General features: G+C 40.2%; 1 protein-coding gene and 1 long non-coding RNA gene across 12 annotated transcripts in view; one reads left to right on the plus strand and one right to left on the minus strand.

Moving 5' to 3' along the window:
• Nucleotides 1–9,477, plus strand: part of LOC137860286 (uncharacterized) — a 31,609-nt gene extending 22,132 nt beyond the window's left edge. For 3 of the 5 annotated variants that reach the window (XR_011098805.1, XR_011098808.1, XR_011098804.1), the window contains exons 6-8: nt 438–494; nt 616–745; nt 4,835–9,477. This is a non-coding gene — a long non-coding RNA (uncharacterized lncRNA). Of the gene's footprint in view, nt 1–410; nt 495–615; nt 746–4,834 lie in introns of all 5 variants that reach the window. The other 2 variants (XR_011098807.1, XR_011098806.1) reach the window with 2 other exon arrangements.
• NTNG1 (netrin G1) overlaps nt 1–23,363 on the minus strand; it is a 160,286-nt gene that overhangs the window by 71,933 nt on the left and 64,990 nt on the right. For all 7 annotated transcript variants that reach the window (XM_068690355.1, XM_068690359.1, XM_068690358.1 and 4 more), the window contains exon 3: nt 16,340–16,980. In XM_068690355.1, coding sequence (XP_068546456.1) covers nt 16,340–16,980 — 641 coding nt within the window. The remainder of the gene's footprint in view (nt 1–16,339; nt 16,981–23,363) is intronic.

Here is a 23,363-nt window from a genome sequence, read left to right on the forward strand (position 1 = left end):
TTAAAAGTCCTTAAAAAGCCTAGAACTCCAGTGCTTTAAAAAGAAATGTACATCAAAATCAGACTTCCTTCTTTTCTCTTTTTATAGGAGGTGTGTGGGGGAAGGTAAAGGAATATTGCTAAAAGCAGACTTTAATTTCAATGTCACTATGAGATGTCTGTGCACTGACAGGACATTTGGGAAAGCCACCAGGATAACCGAGAGCTTAGCAGCGATGGAATTTATTTTGTTCTCTTCTGAGACTCCTCAGAGTCCTGACATGACACTTTTGGCATATGACTGGGTGACCTGCACTCTTGGTAGATATTTTAAAATGATAAATATATAAACTATTTTTGTATTGTACATACACAGCTTAGCCTAAAACTAACACTTGAATCTGAGAAGTAGCTTCATATTCTTCTTTTTAGGCTTACACCTTCTCTTGCTCTGTACAGAAACCACTGGCCAAGACACAACACTGCAATCACTCTGAAGCACACCTTCTTACACAGGTAACATTTGTCCTGCTGGCCCCCCTGCCCCAGAGTTTTGCTGTTCTGCTGCTGGTCATTGATGTTACTGCTAGGTGTTAGTTGCGTTCAAGGACTTAGAATTGCATCTCTCCCTCTGCAGTGCTGCCATTGCTGTGTTACCAGAAGGAGAAAAGTACCTGGCAGGTTGCTCCGCGCGAGAGCTGCAGCATCCCAGCTATTGTTCTCTGCCCTGTTCTGACGGAAGCTCAGTCTGATGCTTCTCATAAAGGGTAAGGAGAAGAAAGAACTTGCTACATGGGCAGGTTAATTGATCTCTTTGAAAAATCACGTTGCTGAACTTTAACTTTAGGGATAATTATAAGGCACCTACATTCTTTTCAAAAGCACCTATTCTTTTTCGAAGTACCTATGTTCCTCTGTAGAGTGTGTTCTGAGATATTCATGAATAAACTATCAAAGCAGCAGGCTGGAAAACTAACTGTTCAGAGCAAATGAACCTGACTAAATATTTCAAAAGTGGTTTTGTTCTGGTGTTTTCTTGATTTACATTAGGGTTGACTTTCAAAATGCTTGGGACTTGCGCCCAATTTAAAATAAATGGGAAGTGGATGCTTCTTACTGTTTCCAAAATGGACACTCCAAATCCACTTGAAAATATAGAGAGCTATTTTTTTTCTCTCTCTAGAGCTATTTTTTTCTCTCTCTCTCTATTTTTTTTTTTCCTTTCTTCTTAGTTTCATCGCGATTGGAGGTCACAATTTGAAAGAGAAAAGCGCCCAAACTGAACAGAACATTTCTCCTTGTTTATCATGCTAGCCTCCATTTTCAAACTTTTAAATTCCGTACAATATAAGCTCCTTGTCACAGTATAATTCCCTCTGGAATTATTGTGATAAGAATTATTTGCCAGTAGGGCTGTGCGAATAATTGATTATTCAGTTCACTGGCTGAACTGAAAAAAAAAACTGGGGGGAAAAAATCACTTGTGTCAAATGAAATGTGTGGTTTTATTTTCAGGTTTAAAATCTCTTTTCAGAAATTATTTTTGACATTTTTTTGAACAAAAACATTTCTAAAGGAAAAATTGTGCCTTTTCTGAGGTTTCAAAAAAAAAATAATAATTAGTCAAAAGTATTTATTAATGTGGGTTGAATTCTGAAGATACTTTTAGCCATCCCTGACAGAAGTTGCTCTTGTGAATAATTTCTGCTTCCAAATACCTGTTCTTTCTGCTGCTGAAGAAAACTAGATGAGAAGTGAGTGGTTTGTGTCTGTGCGTAGTGCTTGAAGTATGCCAAAAGCAACTCAGCCTGCCATGGCTAACTTACTGAAAAAGAGCTACCGGGCCATCTGATCTCTAGCCCTGTTAGTATAACGACACAGCACAGTCAAATTAATTTAATGGGACTAATTTTAAACTATTTAGGAAATAAAGTTCTAACTGCATCTTCTCCTTTTGATTTTGGAAAACAATTATTTCACCTACTGTATTTCGTTTGCAAACTCTATCTAGCTGAAAGCTTGTTTTCTTTTTCAAAAATACCCTATGATTACTACTTAATTATAGACAGTAGTTAGTGTTGTGGTGAAGTCATTACATTGCCTAGGTTCTGCAAACATTTTATTATGTGTTATTAAAGTCAGTGAGAAAACTACAAATGCTCTTTAGCACTAGAAAGATTGAGATAGATGGTACCACGGGTCAAATTTAATGGCTTTTTACCAATGGTAAATGTAAATGTAGTAGTGTAAGAGGTGGTCTGTGGGTACAGCTCCCAATGGATAACCTGGTCTCCTCACAGGTGGGTGGCCAGAGCTAGGCAGTCCCGTTCATTTATTAGATGCAGCTGGAAAGGAGCGCACGGACCTCAGGTAGGGAATGGGAGAGGAGACCTGGCTTCTGGTGTTGGCCTTGGAGCAATGAGCAGGAGACTCTCATGGGCACACACGTCCACCTGCTGCTTGCAGTACCACCACCAGTGCTGACCGCTTTTCCTCCAGTGCCAGAACAGTTCTGCCCGTGGGTTTAGAACTTGCCCTCGCCTCAGATTCACGTGCCATGGGACAGGAGACAGTGCAGGTCTGTGTGAAATGAGGTTAATGATACTGCTTTGATATTATTCCCAAAGTTTAAGTGACAAAGGACCTGTAGTTTCAAAGCAGGGACTTAAGGCTGTGACCTAATATCAGATTAAAATAAAACAACAATAGTTTTTGGCCTTCAAGTGCGCTGAAATATTTATTATTCATGTTTGTTTAATAAATTTTGGGTAAATCAAAGAATGTTAAGAAAGAAGCTGGAGCAAAACTGAACTGTCCACAGAGGGGTCAGGAGCACCTTTTGGACAGAGAAGTTTGAATTTGATCCAATGACTGCAGTATTTGATATAGCAGAAGAACTAAAAAACTTAATTTACATTTTAAATATCTCAAATCAATACTTCCCTTCACATTCTGCACATTCTCTCTCTTCCCCTCTCTCCCTAGGAAACAACTAAAACTGAAAAGTTAAGGAATAGATTGCAAGTTATGAGTAATGTAAGTTTGTCATAGGGCAAGCTGAAATACTGCTGACAAAAAACAATCAGTGTGTATTTATACTGAAGAATCAACCATTGCACTTTTATCTTGCCCAACACAGCTTTTGAAATCCTACACAAACTTTATCCTTTTCCCTGAAATGTTATGCAGGCTTCCTCAGACGCAAACTCCAGTGGAAAATGTTATCGGTTGTTTCTGTTCTCACAGTATATTTAAGTTAAACTGGGAGCAAAATGTATGTGTATACATATACGCATAAAATAAAATAAAATAAACAACACGTAGCTCTAATGAACAGTACCAGAGAACTAGTAGATGTAAGCAGTGGAAGAACCTAGATATGAAGAAAAAAATAATTGTCGTTAATACCGGGATGCCTACCTGCACCCATTTGTAAAGCAGCAGTATATTGTGAGGAGTAGATCTAGAAAGATGCACTAAGGACAGGATCCTGTTGGGGCATGGTCAGATAGTGAATGATGGCTTCTGGCATTAAGGCTTTCTTCAGACTGTAGAGTTAAGAAGACCGCTGTTCCTTTTTTGTTTGCACACTGGCAGAAAGCTGCCATCCAGTGAAAAGCAGAAGAGGGATTTGCCCTGAAGACCTGACTAGCGGGAAGAGACAAGGTGCATTGTGAGGCCCTAACAACAACTCTTGCATTGCAGAGCTTTATCCTTAATGAACGCGGACATAATTATCAGAAAGCTTCTGAATTATGCCAGTAAAAACAAAGAAAAAGGAAAGGATAATAGCCACATTATTAGGAAATATTTTCATAAGCAATCCTCCTGGGGATGAAGGAGTTGGTGTTTGTGTCTGATGTATTCCAGTGCTAGTGTTCTCGCTGCCAAACACTGAGAGCTGCAAAGGAGGAGGAAGGAGACAGTTCCACTGGGATTTAGGATGGTGCTCACAGCAGTCATGACCTCCTGTCACCACCATTACTTCTCCTCGTCTTTCCTCATCTATTCTTGTATGTGCTCAGCATCTCCGCCTAGTGACCTACACGAGCCAGGAGGGGAGGATTACACAGGAGTTCACCCAGGTCTTGGTAGAACTATTCTTTGCTTTCATGTTGCGCAGAAAACCTCAGGAGAGGGAAAGGGCAGAACTTTGTGGGTTTTATGCTATATGCAGTTTTATCATGATATACAGCAAATTGGCTGAACCAAATGACTTAGTGGCCATATAATCATATCACAGAGGGAACAAGCTTCTGGCATCTGTCCAAACTTCATGTAAGAGAAGCTGACTGTGTCTTTCAGAATACATCTTAATTCCATTCTTCTTCTATGGAAAACACTCGTGTTTTGTTTCAGTTTTACTCCTCCATGATAATCTCTGGGTTTCTGGGTGCTGAGCCTACCCCTGAAGATTAAGAACGATTATTTTTTTTTCAAATGGTCTTAGTTTGTAACAGGCTCCTCTCAAGTTAAATGCTCTGTAGATTGAGAACCCCAGCAAAACCCATGCCAGAACAGCCATCGCCCGCTCTCTGCTTTATTGGCACCTGCTCGTGTGGATGCGAGGCTGGACGAATGCTCTTGGCTGCTGCCTTTGAGTTTCTTAGGATGAAGCCTCACCTGCTCCTCACACCTGTCCTGCTTGCCTAATGCAATTATAGCAGCTGATTTTTTATTTTTTTTTAATGTGCTAAGCGTATGAGGATATAAAGAAGTACACATGTTGTGTGTTATGAATTATGGTGAAGCGCCTGGGTATGGGGCATTGAGACTGGGGCTTTATGTTCCATTAATTACGTTGGTATTGCAGCAATACCTGCACGATTCTCAAAAAGGCTTCTCTTCTGTTACAGCACAGTCAGCCCGCGTTAAATTGCAGAAGCTGTTCCTGGGGAGGAAGCAGAGCATAAATCTCTCCTCTCCACCACTCACAGGCAGGCTGAATGTCAGTTATACATTAACTGTGCATTTGTTAGTCAAAACCTGCGTATGACCACACAGTGAGGAGAGTATGAACTGTGTTAAAAGCGTATCCTTCTGGAATTGACTTGCAACCGTTTGTCATTCTGGTGGTATCACTCTACTGCATCTCTCCTATTTAAAGCATGTATATTTTATGAAGCATTAACAGACAAGCAAACATATAGACCACAAAACTCAAAGCCTGCACTATTCTCAAAGAGTAGCCATTGAAATGAAGAGAAATTGCAAAATCTGATCTCTCAATATAGTGGCTCTGTATCTGTAAAAACAAACACAAAAATTCTAAAGGTATATTTTAAGATACCAAATCTGAGATGTGATGTTCGTACACGTCATTCACATGAGAGGACGAATCCAGGGAAGAATCACCACGTTGAAGGTTACCTCTGCAGTGGCTAACTGATGGGAGGTAAAATACTGCTTTCTGGTCTGGGTGGGGAAGGACTCTGCAGTATTAAAACTCCTTATGAGATATGTACAGTGGAAGAGAAATATAAAGTTGTTATACTTCTCTGTTCTCTTCATTCAACTGTTTCTCTAGTCCCCATTCACGATTCTGAAGAAAAAAAAATGGAAAAAAGGGATGAAATCCACTTTTTCACATCTAGCTTGTGGATTGGGTTAAACATTTTCAGTGGCAGAACATTAGCAGTTAATGACGCTCAGATTTTTTGATCTTTAGCTCATTAATAGCTGTAACAAACCATTCTGGAACCCAGCTTCCCATCTTTCAATTCTTTTCCTGTGTTGCAAAGGGGAAAGAGCTGCCCTTGCTGGCAGGCTGCAATTCCTATGGGACATGAGTGATTAAAAATGTAACTGGCTCCTTGCTGTTTTGCTGTCCTGCTGGAAGAATTATTTTAGGAGCATTCAAAGGAAAGAAGGCATGGTTCCATAAGCACAGTGTCTTTAATGATGCCTGTTAAATGACAAGCAATTTTCTGCATTGACAAAGAATAAAAGGTTTATTTATCACTGAAAATTGAGATGTTCCTGTCTTTCCCTTTTCTCTGCTCCTCACATCTCATTTTTTACTTCTCCTGATGAAGGTTTCCACGCCTCTTTTGAGCCACACGGGCAGCGATTTCCCATGTGATACCACTGAAGGAGTACTGGTCACCAAAGAGAGAAGTGAAAACGGTTCGAAATGAGCAGCTGGAGCTATGTGTGGTGCGGAAGGAGGGTTTCCCAAAGTGGGTCACCGACAAAACAGATGCCTTCTCATATCGCAGCTCTGTCCCCTGTCCCACCTGCCCTCTCTGCACCTTGTTCCTGCCTGCTCCTCTCCCCCTGCTGTGCTGAAGGGCAGGGGAACTGCTGTGCTGTGCTCTGATGGGGGGAGATGATAACGTTTTGAAATGTTCTTTCAAGTCAATTCCTGATTGTGCTTACGTGGCAAAATCCACAACCCTAGCTCTAAGCAAGGGAGAATCGCCCCACAGTTCAATAAGTATAATGAGAAGATCTAGAGCCAATTAAAATGTGATGAGGCTATAGAAATGCAGCCAAGGTATGCAAGGCTAAAAAAACCTCAGACCTCTCAAATGACCCTCCCTCTTCCCCCAAAACAACAGATGGAAAGCATCCGATTGCCAGGACATTTGTGTCACAGTGAATGCTAGCAGCATACATCAAATAAAACCTAAAGGCTCGTCTACCGAGGGCGTGAATTTAATGTTCCCTCTCTCGTGCACAGGGCGACCAGAAGGTTCCTGGAGTCCAGTTCGTGTTTGCCTGGCTTGGCCTGGCTGTTCTGAACAGGACTGAACAAAAACGATATAGAAGTATCACCAAATCAAAGAAGTCGAAATTAATATGTTTATAATGACTTTGATAAACACCGTCCCCCAAACTAAAGATTCTTAATGCAAGAGAGAGTTAAATGGGAAAATGAATAACATCAGTTTTACCAAATATAAAAGTCAGAAACAATAAACAGTCCTGCTACTGTTCTGTCTCTGGTAACTTGCATTAAAATATATATAAAGCATTCTGGGAACTGAAGCAATGCTTCAGTTCAATAAAACTAATGCAATTAAAGAGAAAGAATCCTGTTTTTCCCCTGCTTGCAATTTAAAATGAGAGCTTCCTAAAACTTGTGACCATTGCTGGAATCCAATTGAGGACCCCAGCTTATCGAATTCCCAGCGCTGGCACCATGCCTTTGAGGTATTATAAAGTGCTACTCATCCCACCAGCTCTGTCTATAAATGCTCCAGATAACTTTAAAGTGCAGACACCCCATTTTGAAACAGGCAAGTGTTCATTGTGAATCAAAATGGAGTCACCAAATTCGTGCTGCCTTCAGACAGCTCCTTTTTTTCTGCGAGGCAACAAAGGAAAACGTGTTAGCACAGAAACGTCTCCCTTTAACATTTCTTTAAACTTGGGTAGCTTTGCAGGACAGCATACCTACACAAAGCCGCAGGTTTCTGAGACCCTGTAGAGCAAGCATCTTCTTGTGTAATTCATCCAGGGGCTGAGAAACTGCCGGGCTAATGAGCTCTCCTGCAGCCTCTTCCCCTGCAGGTGCTTCCCTAGCAGCACAATCTTAAATCAGACACCTCCATGGCAGACGTAACGCCCGAACAAACAGCAACCCCTCCCTCCCAAAGTGGCTTAAGAAAGCCACGGCAGCACTAGCATCTGACTACGATGAAAGCACAACCTTCTTTTCCATTCAGTCAGTGGGAGCTGAATTAATTCCTCGGCTTCTTTACTGCTGAGAGCCATGTCTTGGGAATTCAGTATGTGAACATATTAATCTCTCTGATAGGCGATAATGCAATATATTACTGATGGGGGAGCCAGCACATAAGCACTGTGATAGTGACCCTGACCAGCAGATGACTGAGCGGGTAAGGAGAGAAGGAGCCGCTCTAGCTTGAAGGCACAGCCTCCACTTTGGCAGGCAGTCCTTCACTCTTGTCCCACTACTAATTTTCCGATGCATTACTTTGTCACTTGGGTATCCAGAAATGCTCATTAAGAAGGTTTGTGACAGCCTCTGATAATACATGTCTGTGGTAAAATAATTGATCCCTCTTTGCAGTGGTGATCTTTAACACTCGTAGGGCATGGTAGATTATTAGATGGAAGGCACTCTTTGATGGTCTCTAGAGTAATACGTTAGCAGACAGCAATGTGCCAACGATCTATCATGTACAAAATCATGTCATCCCTGGAAAAGGGCCTGGCAGAAGGGGTTAGGGGAGGAAGAAAGTTTAATTATATTGGTGGAAGAAAAGGTGTCCTGAGAAGAGTGGGCAGCCTGATTATTTATTGGATGCTCAAAAGCACTCAACGCAATCTAAGAAAAAGATGAGCCTCCGAGATATGGTGGTTCACATTAATGTTACAGGCACTAGCCTTGAAGTCAAGTTCATGCTGAAGAACAAAATTACCTCTTACAATATGTAGTTTACTTCTGAAAATGAAAAGGGCAAGAGATGTATTAGTAATGTTGGCATCAGTGGAGGCAGCTGTTTTTAGATATTTGGTATTTCAGGGATGTGAGTTTAGCATCGTTATTAGAAGTACAGCTTACTACATTCCTCTGCAAACTTTCCAACAGTGAGCAGATGGTTATCCTATTACCAGCCATTTGCATTTAACATATTGTAATGATTTATATACCACATGTCACCGAGCAAAGTGAAAACAGTCAGTGCCAACTAATTAGTTGAGTGTGAAGACGCATATCTCAACGTACAGATCCTTATTGTAATCAGATTTTATCTTTTTGGTTGTTAATAGGTTTAATGTGCAATGTAACAGAAATACTGATGTCAGTTAGACACGAGCCACGGTGTCCCTCCGTCACCAGGACAGCGCTGTTATCATCAACACTCGCACTGGTACTCCTGTTATGCTGTTTCATGAGTGATGGGACAGGGAGGACAGATTATAACAATCCTTTGTGCTTCTCTACCCATCCTTCTTAAGTGTATTTCCAAGTACTTTATAAATCCTGGTACATCAGCTATTGGCTCATTTACAGCTCAATGCGTGCCTGCATAGGTGGAAGTGGGAATTCCTCATGGTAGAGAAAAGACACTGCACAGCACATCTAAAGACAGAAATGGACTTAAGGGTGAAAATCAAAGCAATTGAGAACTTGACCACAAGGTCTTCCAGGAGGTTTACAAGGAAGAAGCAGACCGCTATTGATATCTGCATAACCATCAAGTTGGCTGAAAGACTAAATGGTTCAAAGAAAGAGTGTAACTTCAGAAAAATGCTCTCCAGTGCTGGGATACTGGCACGTGTATGTACCGTGTGTATGTACCATGTGTGTTGCACTGTCCATAGAGTGTCCCAAGGCCTTCTCAGCCTTAAACCACAGCCTTAGGCAATGGGTTATCAGCCTCTTCCTGGAATGTTTTTGTTTGTTTTGAAGCTTATGTTAAAATAGTGGTCATCACCTGAGAAATGTCAAAATAATCATCAGTGAAGTAGAACTCTGTTACTCCTGAGTATGGCTGTATTTCCAGCATAAAGATCATACCAATGAGATATTTCGTTTTATTAATTGCTACTGTTACTTGCCAGAAGTTGGTCTGTAGTGCTGAGTAAATAACCGGGTGCTGTTAGACTAAAACTCCAAAAGCTCCAAAAACTCCATGGACTGCAGTAATTAGAAGTCTGGTTTTAAGTGGTCTCATATGGGAGTGGTAGTATATCGAGACGTTCTCCAGCTCCTGCTCCATCCTAATGTCATTAGGATGCCTTTTGCCTTTCAGCATCCTTTCATTTTTACCACATCCCACAAAGTTAACCAGAACACGGCCTGCTCTCCTGCAAAGGGCTGCAGCTCACATTATGCTTTCCTGATGCATCAGCAGCCAGACTTTCTCTTGGGAACTCTACCTGCAGTGTAACCCTTTGTCTCCTTTTCCCCTACCACACTGCTGCCTGCTAAATTCAGAGCTTTGCTTTTTACTTTTTCTTTTTTCTTTTCTTTTTTTTTTCTTTTTTTTTTTTCCCTGTAGCTCTGTTCATACTTTCGCATATCATGTTCTATGAAATCAGAATTACAGTGGTGTTAAAAACTTCCCGTGTTGTTCAGCCCAGTTAACAAGATGTTTTATCTGTTTTATTGAGGCTCTCTGGTGCTGACTCATTTGCATTACAGCCCTCAGAGATTGTGTAGGAATCACGATGATTCCCTTTGTGCACGGTTCACTGGTACTGCTGAGGTGCATTAATCCTGGAGAAGAACTCGAGAGCGAAGGAGAGGATGGGTGTTCACAGACCCCATGTAACAGTTCAGATGAACAAGACTACAGGCCCTTGGCCTTTATTATTAATTTTCCAGTCTTCTGAATAGGCGTCTCCGTGTGACTGCATCACCAGACTTCCCCTGAAATTAGCAGAACTGTCCTGCCTTATTAGCTAAAGATGGCAGAGAATGAAAAAAGAGGTCTGTTTTTTTTTCCTTTTTCTTTTAAATAGAAGCCACGACAGCCTCCTCACTGGTGTCCTCCCCCTTTCTTTCCTTCTTTCTTTCCTCCCTTCCTTTCCTTCACTTGTTTTCTCTCACTCCTCCTATGTGAAACTCATTGGAACTCATTGGGAATTACTCTCATAGTTTCAAACATTTCCCTAAATCACAGGTGAATGGTGTCTCATTTCTGACAACTAACAAAAGAGATTGGCAGAGAAACAGAAATATCACCTGTGTCAAGAAGAAGCACATGGTTATTCTGGGTTCAGCTACTACCTTCTGAGACATTTCATAAGCTGATCAGTGTCCAGGAAAAATCAGTTCCTAAGCATGTGTAATTAAGTACAGAAATAGACAAAAATAACTGCAGGAAATCTCACCTTGGTGATACTGGCAGAAGGGAACAGAATGCTAAATTAAGCAACCAAACCAAAGCGAAAAAAAAAACCAAACACCAACCCAACAAATTGGTAGTCCCTGTTACTTGTGGAATAGTTGAGAAATGTAAAACTTTGAACACGGTGATATGTTGCACCATTCCAGCTTTACGTTCAAGCTGAAGGACATCCCAGTGCCAGGGACCATTTGTATATGTGAGCCAGGAGATCTTTAAGCTTATTTCAGTGTTTGCATTAAATTGAAATCTTTTGAAATGAAAAGCTTAAAGGGAAGAAAGTTTTTGCAAGATTTTGGAATCGGCAAATTTATGCAGAAAGGCTCTTTGGATATCTTTTCAGCATACAAAGTAATACAGAAATAATTCTCATTTCTTTCATCAGGAGTTTCATCTCTACTTCTTTAATGTTCAATGGCAAAATGAATTATACTACAAAAAAAGCTTGGTTCCTCTCCTCAGACACACTGATTCTGCAGGATATGGGGCTTCCTTGAAAGACAGATGAGGGAGATCAGTACGGAAATACTTGACATCTTGCAAAACAGGCCAAAAAAAGATGATCAAATGCAAATGAGGAAAGGTGGTAAGTGAAATCTGGTGATTTAAATCCACTAGTTTCAAAAGTGTATAGCAGAGTTAAGGGCCTTGTCAGCCTTCCAGACTTATTCCTCCACTCCCCTTCAGGTCACTACGAGACTGGGCTGATTGCCAGGACTTATGTCACCAAGATGGCAGGGGGAACCAAATATTATTTAATATTATTTGAACATGAGCAGGAGCAAAACCTTTCCTGGACACTGATACAGAGTAAACCATTGGAGACTGCTAATGTGTGAATAAACACAGTAACCATTTAATTATTTCAATTCCTGATGATCCAAGATTTGTTTACAGAAAGTGAAGGACCATTTTCCTTAGTGACATATCGCAGTAGATATATTAAAAAAGCTAATTGCACTTGGGAGTTAAAGATAAATTGACATGCTCTTAAATACACAAGTTTCTTTTTCTTCCCTATTCTCTAATGAGTTTATAATTTAATTGGAGAAATTGCTAGATTCACTCCAAATACTAGTGGAAATCTCAAAGGAGAACAAGCTGCTTATGCAACTGTTCTTGTAAAACAAAGGAGTATTCAAGTACAGTAAGTATATACTTGAAACATGAATGGTATCTGGTTTGATTAAAAAAAAAACAAACCAAAACAAAGCTGAAAGCATGATGCTGACACATCTTCCTATGACGGTCTGATTTTGAGCTGGGTGTTAATGAAAACCTAAAGCTAAAAGGTTTAAAAAAAAATAGCTAAAGCTAAAGCACTGCTATGTATAATTGTTTCCACAGGGCAAAGGTCTGCTTTTGGGTACGTTACAGAAGGACATTCCTTCAGCGTTATCTAAAGAGTGCCAGAAGAGTGCACCAGCTTGAACCCAACTGATCCATCCACAGAGGGGTGGCGTGGGACAGCCCCGGGCATGGGCTAAGGGTGGCCTCGGGGGCAACGACAGCTTGGCCAGGGCACGAGGCCACGTGCCTGCAGTGAGCAGGCCCCTCCGTCACAGGGGACTGCAGGGCAGGCTGACTAAACAGGCAAAAAAACCACAAATCAAAACAAAAAACAAGCCCTGAAGTAGCAAATATGCTTTCCCTGAGAGTAATTTGTTCCGATTCTGAGGCGGATTAAATTTAGAAGAGATAATGTGAGAGCAAGAAACTGTTAAAACTGAGGATATTTTTCACGTATGTACTGCGAGTTAGAGGTTTCTATTACTGCTGGAACTGCAAGCGTAGCTGAGACAGGGTCAGAAAACCCTGGAGCTTAAATACAGAAGCTTCAAGGCGAGAAGAGTATAAAAATAAATTCCGAAGGGCTTAATAACATTGTATAGAGGCTGGGTCTTCTGGTGTCAAAAAGAAACTGTTGGCTCTTAGATCAAAAACTAATCATGAAAGAACAATATGGGAGGAGATTTTTCTTTGGTTTAGCTAGCTACTCATTCTGTAACCCACTGGGGCATTTTTTTTTTAAACTGTCATCCCAAATCATAGGTAATTTATGGTGCATAAATGTGCACGTTATTGACAACGTAACAGTTAAACCAAAAATATTTTGGAATGAATGCGGTTAAACCGTTAGCAGCCTGATCCAAAATCTGCTAGGAATCTTTTGCCTGACTTCAAAGGAATTATTATCAGCATTTTAGTGAACTTCTCCTACAAAATGAAACGAGTGCTGTGCCTTGCAGCTTACTGTCAGCACTGTCCTTCGCGTGGCAGCTGGGGTACGCGGCGCCTGCAGAACGTCGCCCCACGCAGTGAGAGGAGAGGAGCCTTCTTGGGGTTGCCACATGGGGTGCCCTCCGAGTCTCTGCTGCGAGACAAGGCGAGGGGGGAAATGTCTACACGTTCCTAGTTTCCCATCCCAGAAGACTTTATTTATGCATTAGTCGACCTTTCTAGCCATTAGGCCCATCTTGCTTCAGCAGTTAATTAACACAAGTGCCATAATTTAATACAGTTAATGCTACTTGATGCCCTTTAATGTACCTTCCATTAGTGATATTATTGTAGTATTACCCTGTAAATTAAAATGAGATCAAGACTAAGAGAGGCTCTCTTTAATTAAGGTACTGGCACACTACATCGTCCATTATTCACTAGAAAAAATCACCCTGATTTAGTAAAGCAGACCATCAGTAAGTCAGAATTAGTTCACGTGGATTATTAGGTTTCTTGACTAATGTGAGCACAATGGGCTTGCTGAAATTGCTAACAGCCAGGTTTCCCTTTTCTCATCATCTTAATAAACACACAAAGAAAGTGGTAAATTGAAGATGAATAAACAAGTGGTAATAGAGGAGGTGAAGCCTTCGTCAAGAGCACACAGATTTTCATCTCTAATGCTGCATACATCAGGCTTACTTCACACCAAAGTGCAAAGCAATGACAAAACAAACCATATATTAACTGGAGCAAATCTCCTACCTTTAATTCATTGTGAAGTGTTAACTAACCCAGCATCTTGTACTTTAAATATGGCAGCTTTAAGGTAGATGTTTTTTACTGGCACTCATCCTTAAAATACAGTGTGAAAAAGTTAAATTTTATGCTGCCTTTAGAAATGTGCTATTATGAACTTTGGTGATTTTAACTATATTTAACCTACAGGTTATGTTTCTCCAGCAAAAGAACTAGCTTCAAAATGTGTCTTCTAGCACCACTCACCCACCACATCAAGCTCTTTGGCATCGTTTCTTTGTATTCCCTCCTTGTGGAATCCTGTCTGGTCCAGCTAATAAAGCACATAAATACCTATGTCTCAAAGCCTTGAATATGAACCACTGTGGCAAAAAATTATTATACCTTGGTTTCCAGTTAACATCCTAGATTAATGTGAAAGGGCCGGAAAGTTCAGCTGAATCAGAAATGGGCACAAAACCTCCTATAACCCTTGCTCCCTCCCTTCAGTCACAATTCCAGTGCCCACTGCTACCGCCCAGGGCACACCAGGGAGGGCACGGACTGCAATGCTGGTTTGGAGACTCTTCAGGGGGACCCTATAAAGTCTCTGGAAGGAGATCAAAAATAACCCAAACTGGCTGACAGTGGCCTACTGCATGTTGCCTTTGGTGCAAACAACTAATCAGAGCATGCGTACTTAGCAATAAGCAAGCCCATAAATTATTTAATGAGAAGGGCTCACTATATATTGAAGGAAAGGACCCCAAATCCCTGAAGAGCTGTTCTCACTAGCAGAAGAGTGATAAGAACCCACATGGATCTAATCTTGTGAGATAGTATTACATATCAGATGATTCTTTTAACGCCTATCCAATTACTGTAGCATTTAAACAACAAGCATCAGCAAAAGATAAGTTCTCTGTACAGCTATGTTTCATTTTTATAAGTAATTTGTCATGAGATCGCTGTACCCCAATTATGTTTGAAAGGTTTCTGTTTCTAATTTGCACCCTTTATGCACCTTAAATGCTTTCTTCACAAGGCACTGATGGTCTAATTGAGGTCAGACCAAGTTCCAGCATTCTGGGGTTTTCAAATGGGGAACAGCATTTTCTTAAAGTTCAAGGAACTTAAAATCCTGAGCTCTGATATAATCCTTCCGTACATGTAACCTATTTGGAGCTACATGGGGAAAGGATACACATCAAGTAGAACAGACCTGTTAATTTGGATATACTGGGCATACTTAGTATTACTGAAGTATACTTAGTATTACTAAACTATTGCAAACACTATCTTGGACACAACATTGTAACCACATGCAAAAGCTATGGTCCTACAAAAATGCTTACATGGTCAAGTCTGCATGTGGCAGCAATTCTTCATTTGTATAAACTTAGAGGAATATTTTTCAATAGATTACCTCAGAGTAATTTGATTCTATTTTGATTTTAGATATCTATTTGTATATCATGGAAATGCCTAGGAACCTGAAAGGCTTGTATAAAAGAGATAGAAAATGGCAAGCTCACTACAGGAGTAATAGAAATAAAACCCTAGTGTTTTAAATAATCACTGTCTCTATTAATTTTCTATCATTTGTGTGTCTGGAAAAAATACCATGGCCTTTCAGGATACATTAGCTCGTCTGTTTGTTTTGATATCTATCTTCTCTTAAAAAAATAAAGCTTTTAAAAAGGAAGATTTGAAATATTCTATAAAAGGTACATAGAAAAGGAAAAAAGTATGTTTGCGAGTTGGGCGAATTACTATAGAGCAGGTCCCATTTGTTTCTTCTGAAAAAATTGTCATCCAAGACATGTTAAGGATATCACCCTTCTGCTTGAGGTCATCAGTCAATTGTTAGTTTGAGTTGGGAAGAAAATTTCCCGATAGGGATGTCATTGCATTGATATTATTTTTGGGTCTATGACACCTGATACCAGCCACTGCTTGCCACAGAGGAATTATCTGTCTTAAATCCAGATGAGTAATAATATTTGTTATATTCAAATCAGTCTTATGCTCTCCAAAACACTGTCCATTTTTTTCATTCTACTTCAGCTTCACTGTATTTCAGAGCTAATTAAAGTACAAGGAATGGACTCTCATCTCTGCTGCCTTTGTTGTTTGTATACAGTTTGCCCTAGTCCATGCAAGGGCTCTTGTATCAATCATATCTTGCATTAAAGGCCTGAAAAAAAAAAAGTAGAACAGAATCTCTCTTTTAGTTAACTGCCAATAGATTAGGTGCCAACTGTATAAAAACAGAAAGAGAGGTCCTGAAAAGTGTCCTAATGTCAAGGTGAGTTCCTAAGCTGATGTAAGAAACTGTGAATACTGTTCTCTTCCCAACATCTAGGACTTCCCAGGCTAGTGACATCAAACCCCCATGATTTAGTACCACTGAGTCAGAAGCTTCTAGTACTATCAGAAACACACCAACTGAGCCTGATTGGCAATGAACACATTATTGTAGATACTGTTGTCACATCTGGGGAAACAAACAGTTTTGCATAACCTCTGAAAACAAACACACGTGCCTGTTCCTAAAGGTTCGTATTCTCTTACCTTCCATATACCCTTATGTCTGAAATTGCATAAAAGTAGCGTGCCAGGTGCTGCTCATCTACGTATATTTCTCCAGTTGCTGGCCTAAGCAATCTTATCCTCAGATCCGTGATGGTAAAGAAATCTCGTAACTTCTTGGTTGTGTCAAGCTGGCCATAAAGAGAAGCCATGTTATGAAGCCGAGGTCCAGCAAAAAAAGCAAATCTATCTTTGATTTCAAAGTGGATTATTTTACTATTTGTCATATACCCAGTAGAGTATTCTTCTGTGCAAATGATTTCTAGGACTGTGTGCTGCGATAAATCCCTCACTGATTTTGGATCCATGTGGAAAGCATCTAAGCAGTCTGTGGCATAATATTGGTAGGGCTGCCATGTTCGTCCATAGTCGAGGGATTTCTCCAGGATCATTTGGTCTGGACGGCCAGATTCAAAAGTGATAACTATGTTATCTGTCAGCTCAATGGTTTTGTTCCAGGAGAGTGTAATATTAACATGAAGAGGCTTTGGATAATCCTTCCAAGTTGTGGACTGCCAAAATGTGGAGGGATGCCTTCCTTCAAGATCAAACATCAGTTCCGGAGGATGAGCCAGTTCTTGGGTACTCGCATCACATTCATTATTGCACATGTAGGGATTCCCCTAGAAAAAAGCAAAACAGCGTTACAAGAGGCACAGTACAGTCACTGTGCCACATGAAGGTGTTTTGTGTGTGGCGCATGAGAATTGCTGCTTTTTCTTCAGGAGTGAAACCCAGAAAGAAGAAATGAATGCTTGCAAGGATTTATCGTAAATCTTTATCTTAACTAGATTTATTCTGTCTGTTTGACCTGTTAAACTAAACATACATGCAAACACACATATACAGCACCTTTGCTTCTGTAATGTAAACATTTTCCTCCGTATGTTTTAGAGACAGAAAATAACTTATTTACTCTTGCATCAAGCTTATATGGCAAGTTTTGGTAGTGTGTGTGGGTGACTTGGACCAGCAATCTAGTCACAAAGACCGGGAAGAGTAAGAAAGTGTTATTGTTCAGTAACTCCGACTCTTAGAAAGATGCAACAATGAGAAAGAATTTCTTTTTAAATCAAGAAAGTTCCTCAAGAGCTCAGTTAATAAAAGAAGTAATATTAGGTCAAATGTTTTGAAGGCAGCAGTATAGTCCCTATGTACTCCGTAAGAAAAAGTACCCGGTACAGCTTCATGTTTCCTTTCACCTGGATGTGAAATTAAGCATGCTTAACTCTGTTCCCAGCCTAGCACTGTGTTCCCTTAAAACACTGACACTCTTCACCAAAAGTCATTAGAAAAAACAGTGCACCACAAGCTCTGGGGCTTGATTCAAACGTCTGCCATCTTATTAGAGGGTAGCAAACTACTTCAGGAAAGACTTTACATGAGACACAGGCTCCAATTTATCAGGACAAGATAATCCACCACTTGATTAGGTGGGAGATGTCAGCAGCTCCAGCTGGAACGCTGCCGAGGTGGCTGGAGGTCTGAACTGTGGGCTGAGTTAAAAACAGCAACAAAAAGAGCTTGCCAATAATGCACAGCTTTTACTGCTACTTGTCCTCTGTAGCAAGGTGAAAGTGAATTATTCTCTTCCTGGCCTTTTGATACATTAACTTGCACACTACAATCTTCTGCTTCTTCACAAAGGCTATTTTGTCTGCAGATTGGGAATATCTTGCATCAGTTGCCAAGATATCAGACCCTGTAGGCTGCACTGAATCATGTCCATCTAATTTAGGCTTTCAACAGTACATTAATATTTTGCTACTTGTTCATTCTACATTTGTTTCGGAGAACGATTGCTGCGCTGTATGTTTCTCTGTGCCTTCAGTACAGAAGAAGCTATGCCTTTTTTCACTGATGGTCAGAACTGCTGGGGAAAAAGTTGCACACATCTGTATCTAGCAGCACTGACTATGGGCATAACTGTAGCTGTGATTGTCATTAATCAGACTTCTCCTCACCTACCCCGATAATAGAACAAGCCCTGGTATGATAATCAACCTTTTCTTTTCTTATAATTACAGTTATTGCTTCTCTCCATCTCAAGGCCTCAGGGCAACGAGGCTGTTCAGTGCCATTCACTATGTGAAATGAGCTTCAAACGTGAGTTTCCACCTTGTTCACTGCTCTGCTCTGTGGCATACTCCCATGAAACACAAGAAGGACTTAAGTACCTGCTTTGACCTCCCCACAGGCAACTTCCTCTAACCTGCACAGGGAAATACTTTTTTTCCTGTTACTCTCTCTTTCCTATTAATACTGATGAATCCTAAAATTTACAGCACAGAATCACAGAATCATCTAGGTTGGAAGAGACCTCCAAGGTCAATTCACTGAGACGTGAAGTTAAGGAAAAAAAAAGCATTATTTGAAAAGCAGAACAGTGCTCGTTAAACTGAAAGATTCAAAACATGTAGCTGTAACTGAAAATATGCTGTAAAACGTGTCTATAATAAGTTCCTGTTACAGTTTTCCTGATTTCAAGCTCACAGTTACTATTTCTATTCCTTCCTTTTGAATAAAACAGTGAAAATCAAAATAAAAATAAGTTTTAAGCAGAATAGATAAAAGACTTTTTTTTTTTTCTTTTTTTCTTTTTTTTTCTTTTACTTAGGCTCAATTTAATATAGCAGACACAAACACAAGGACTTGCCACCTTACTTAGGCATTTTCTTTTCCTTAGGAAAACTCGAAAACTCTACGTGCTGTGAGATCGGCAGGGTTCCGTATACTTTGAATAGTGTAAATCTGATTTTTGCAGTAAATGCTCACAATTACATAAGCCATACCTCTCTGAAGTTTCCTGGAAAAATCCGGTCACTTCAGTCACCATGAAACTGTCGCATACCTATGATGTATATGCTTCTGTCATCTTTTTGGCGAAAGCCACTTCATTGGGAGGTCATGGGTATTGAAACATAGCAAATAAATTGGATTGCAGACATGTGTTAAGCATTGCTGAGGGATAGCTTTGGTTTCTTACAGCGCAAGCAGACAGTGAGGCTGTTGTGATTCATGTTAAAAACTAAAAGCTACTCTGATCCACTAGCCCCTGGGTACAGGAGGAAGGATGTTTTATGACTCTGAGCAGGTAACCCAGATTGTATGGATACAGCAAATGCTAAAAATTAGCATTTGCTTGCTACTGAATGGTGCTCTACATCTCTGTGGGCACACAGCTTTTTGGGAAAGATGGCACTACTCCAGTTAATGGCAGACTATAATAAGACACAGGTCAGAATGACAGTGCTCTCCTGCACCTAAACTGTTACCAGCAATAACATCAGTGTCACAACTCTGCTGAAACCCTGGTGTAAGAAAAGCACTGCAAATGAGACTCCCAGTAAAAACCTTTTGGCACATCCTCTCCAATAAACCAAATTATTATTTTATTCTTTTAGCACTCAATTGTTTTTTAAGGGATGAATGATTTGATGACACCAAAATAACCAATGTAGAGTTCAGTGTTCTGCAGAGGGAATTAGGAAAAATAATGGGGAAATGCAAGCTCAAAAAAATAAATGTCCTGAATTCTAGTACAGGGAGTGGGAGACAAATGGGACTGATAGATAAGTTCCCCTCTGCCTCCTGGCATGTCAGTCATTGATGTAATTTTGAAATATTTAACGTGACTATTGATTCAGAGGCTTAGAGTCAGATCCCATTTTCTCTACCAATAACTTGGCTTTAAATTGTTTCTAATTAATCTTAAACATAATTTACATGTTAAGTCATATTTACATTATCAAAACCGCATAAAGATGTCTTACCGTACATAAAAGTCCCTTGGTACATGTTAGTATGAAAACAATTAATTTAACTGGGATTAGTTATGTATTTTAATGTCTTCATCTCTGTGATAATCCTCTTTAAGACCTCTATCTGAGTAAAATGAATACAACAAAGAGAAACTATCCCCTGATTTGTCAAAACTAAGCACATTCTGTGTTGGAGACATCTAAAAGACCGGAGCATTAGCAGCGGTAAGTAATTTTGTGATCAGCAGGCTGCCATAAATAGATCTTAATTTAAGTCCTCTGAGCAACAGCTTTTCAGCTGGACAAGGTGGAAAATATTTATAACTTTTAAAAATGATATTTATGCCATTAAGAGATTTCTAAATAATTAAACACTAATAAATACTTCTAAATGCTTTACTGCCAATTAGCATAAAAGGTTGCTGCGGCCTTCCCAACACCACTACCATCTAGAAGAAACCCACTATTCTGCTGTACAGTAATCGGAGATTGGTATTAAATAGCTCCTTGCAGGCAGTCAAATTAACTTGCTATTATTTTTTGTCACTCATGGAATTCAAAATATTACCGAAACTGCTGCTGTTGCAGTTCAGAAGTGTGGACTTTGGGAAGTGCCTGTTTGCAGGTGCTAGCCTGCGGCCCAGGGGCCTAAAGCTCTACCACGCGTTTTGATCCTGTTCAGCCACGACTGGAAAAAGCAGAGTTATCTGAGAAGCTGCTGACTAGGACCGACTGGTCCCAGGAGGGTTTCTCCTCAAGACGCTGAGTTTGGTTTGTGTTCACGCACAGTGTCTGTGTCAGTGAGCTCGGAAGTCTGTCAGAGGCGCTCCGTGTTGTGCGAGGGGCCTGAAGCCCCGGGGCACTGAGGGCAGGCACCGTCCAGTCTCCCTGCCAGGCCGTACAGTGTCTTACCAAGTGTACCCATGGGCACAACTTGGTGATGGTGACCCTTGAGTAAGGATTTAGGATAAAACCAGATGTCTAGCAGTAGTAGTGTGATCTTTGAACGTCACCAGGGCAGCCAGCAGCAGTGCTGCAGCTACTGTTCAAGGGTTAAAATACGATTGCTGCCTCTCAGGCAAAGCCTCCATCACGGACACCCTTCAGTGGCATATACACAGGCTTAGGGCTTGATTGAAGATGTTGCTTCTTTCAATCTGCTTCCTGTCCACACTAACACCTCATGGACCTTTTTACTCGGGAACAAAGACAGGGGGGCTTAACCTTTCTTCAGCGTGAATATTGGAAGCTGTATCACAGATTACATGCTGTAATAGACACCTGGCTAAATCCCTACAGAGGATTATAACTTGCATTTTCAAACTGGTGAAGGCTGCTGAGGTCAAGCAGGCCAAGATTTTAAGAAGGAGCAAAATAAATTTTCAAGAAGCAAGTTACAGCAACCGATTTTTATACTGCTGCCTCAAGGTAGTTAGCTCAGATGCACTAGACAATAAATAAATATAGTCTGAATCAAACGTGGAGTGAGGCTGTGCAGTAAATTACTGCATTCAAGTCACACTTTCAGAAATAATAGAGTATTTCTGTTTTCCTTTCCAAAAGAGCATTTCAAGTTTTCCACTCGGTACCACGCTATACTTTGCTGATGACTAATTGGACAGTAACAACTGATAGCAAAAATTGCCCTAATGCTTACATTTTCCATGTGATTTCTAGTTATGTGTTTACTATTACACAGCCAGACTTTGAAACCATTAACTGGGAGATACTACTCATTAGGAGTCCTCTGTCTAAGGGCACATAGTCAGTGTAGTCGATTGGCAAGACACAGAATACGTCGCATAATAATTCATGTTATCACTACATCCATTAGCCAGTTTGAGAGTATCTTGGTCAATGTCTGTAGAATTATTGTTGTGATGAATACAGGGATGGCTGTAGACGAGAACAATTCACCATCAATAACATTTCATCACTGCAGTGACAGCATTTTAAGTTAAAATGATTTAAGTTAAAAAAGAAAAAGTGCTAAAATCTCAGTGGAAGATTCAATGCTCTCACAGAGCTCCCAAGTGAGAGGCATTTGGATGGTCAGACAAGCACTTTGAACTCTGAGCTGCGGGCTGCACACTGTGAATTCACCAAAAACAGCAAAAAGAAAATAAAAGAATGTTTAAATCAATAACTTCTGGAGAGACTTAAAAAGATTAAACCAGGGAGGATGTGACTGACCAAAAATAAATAATAATACTTAACAACTTTGTGCACTTCTAAGCTTGAAAATACATTGCAGGTTATTGTCCTGATCCTGAAACAAATGCAGTGCAAGCAGGTCCTTAAAAGTCAGATGTTTTAATTTTATTTTTTTTTTAAAGATATTTACATGTAAGTCTCTAAAGATCTGGCACTTTGTCTTGTGGAACGTAGGCTTAACTAATTAATCTTCGTGACAATAGCTCCATGAGGTAGGGATCCTATCCCAAATTTACATATAGCTCAGAATAGAGAGAAATGCTTTTGCATGACGAACTCTGTAATCCCTGAATATATTGCACTGTTTCTTCTAAAGCCTTATGGCAGATCACCTCAAGGCATTCCTGGTACCTGGAGTAGTTTTCAGATTATTGTTATTAGATCATCCCTCTCTCCAATACTAGTAGCTGAAAATATATCATAGGAAAAACATTTTAAAATTTGCATCACCATTACGGGAAGACTGTATTTCCCTCTTTCCGTGGCCCTTTGTCACTGTGTAACAGGAACACGGCATAATTTGCTTGGTGAAGAGGGAATTAAATTATATCATCTAAATCTGTTCGGGCTTCTGGAATTTTCTAGTTCACAGGAGAGTTACCAAGAGATTTAGCAAAACTATTACCATATCACCATTGGTATAATATGATCACATTTGTAAAGGCACTTAATTCCTATCAGAACATTATTTCTTTTTAGTTACTCAAGATCCTTATTTTTCTAAATGCTTTTCAAATTGCTTGACTAGTCTAATGGATTTTTGTTTCCTCTGAATAAACTCTGCCCACTTTTTCCGGGGAAAAGCCTGCTTATTCCCACTTGACAATTTTATGCTTCTGAGGCGATCTTTGACTTGGCAACCTTGCTGATGTTATTTTGACCACTTGGTGATTCTGGCATTAATGATACTTTATGGCAGATCTACTGACACTGACCCAAGTGTATTTTTGTTGTTTGAGAAACTCAATATTGGCGTTTTCCTCTTGTGTCAGCAGGTATCTGGCAATATAATCACTTTCCTATTTATAGCT

This window comes from Anas acuta, chromosome 8, assembly GCF_963932015.1.
Source record: "Anas acuta chromosome 8, bAnaAcu1.1, whole genome shotgun sequence".
In the NCBI taxonomy this organism is placed as follows: Eukaryota; Metazoa; Chordata; class Aves; order Anseriformes; family Anatidae; genus Anas; species Anas acuta.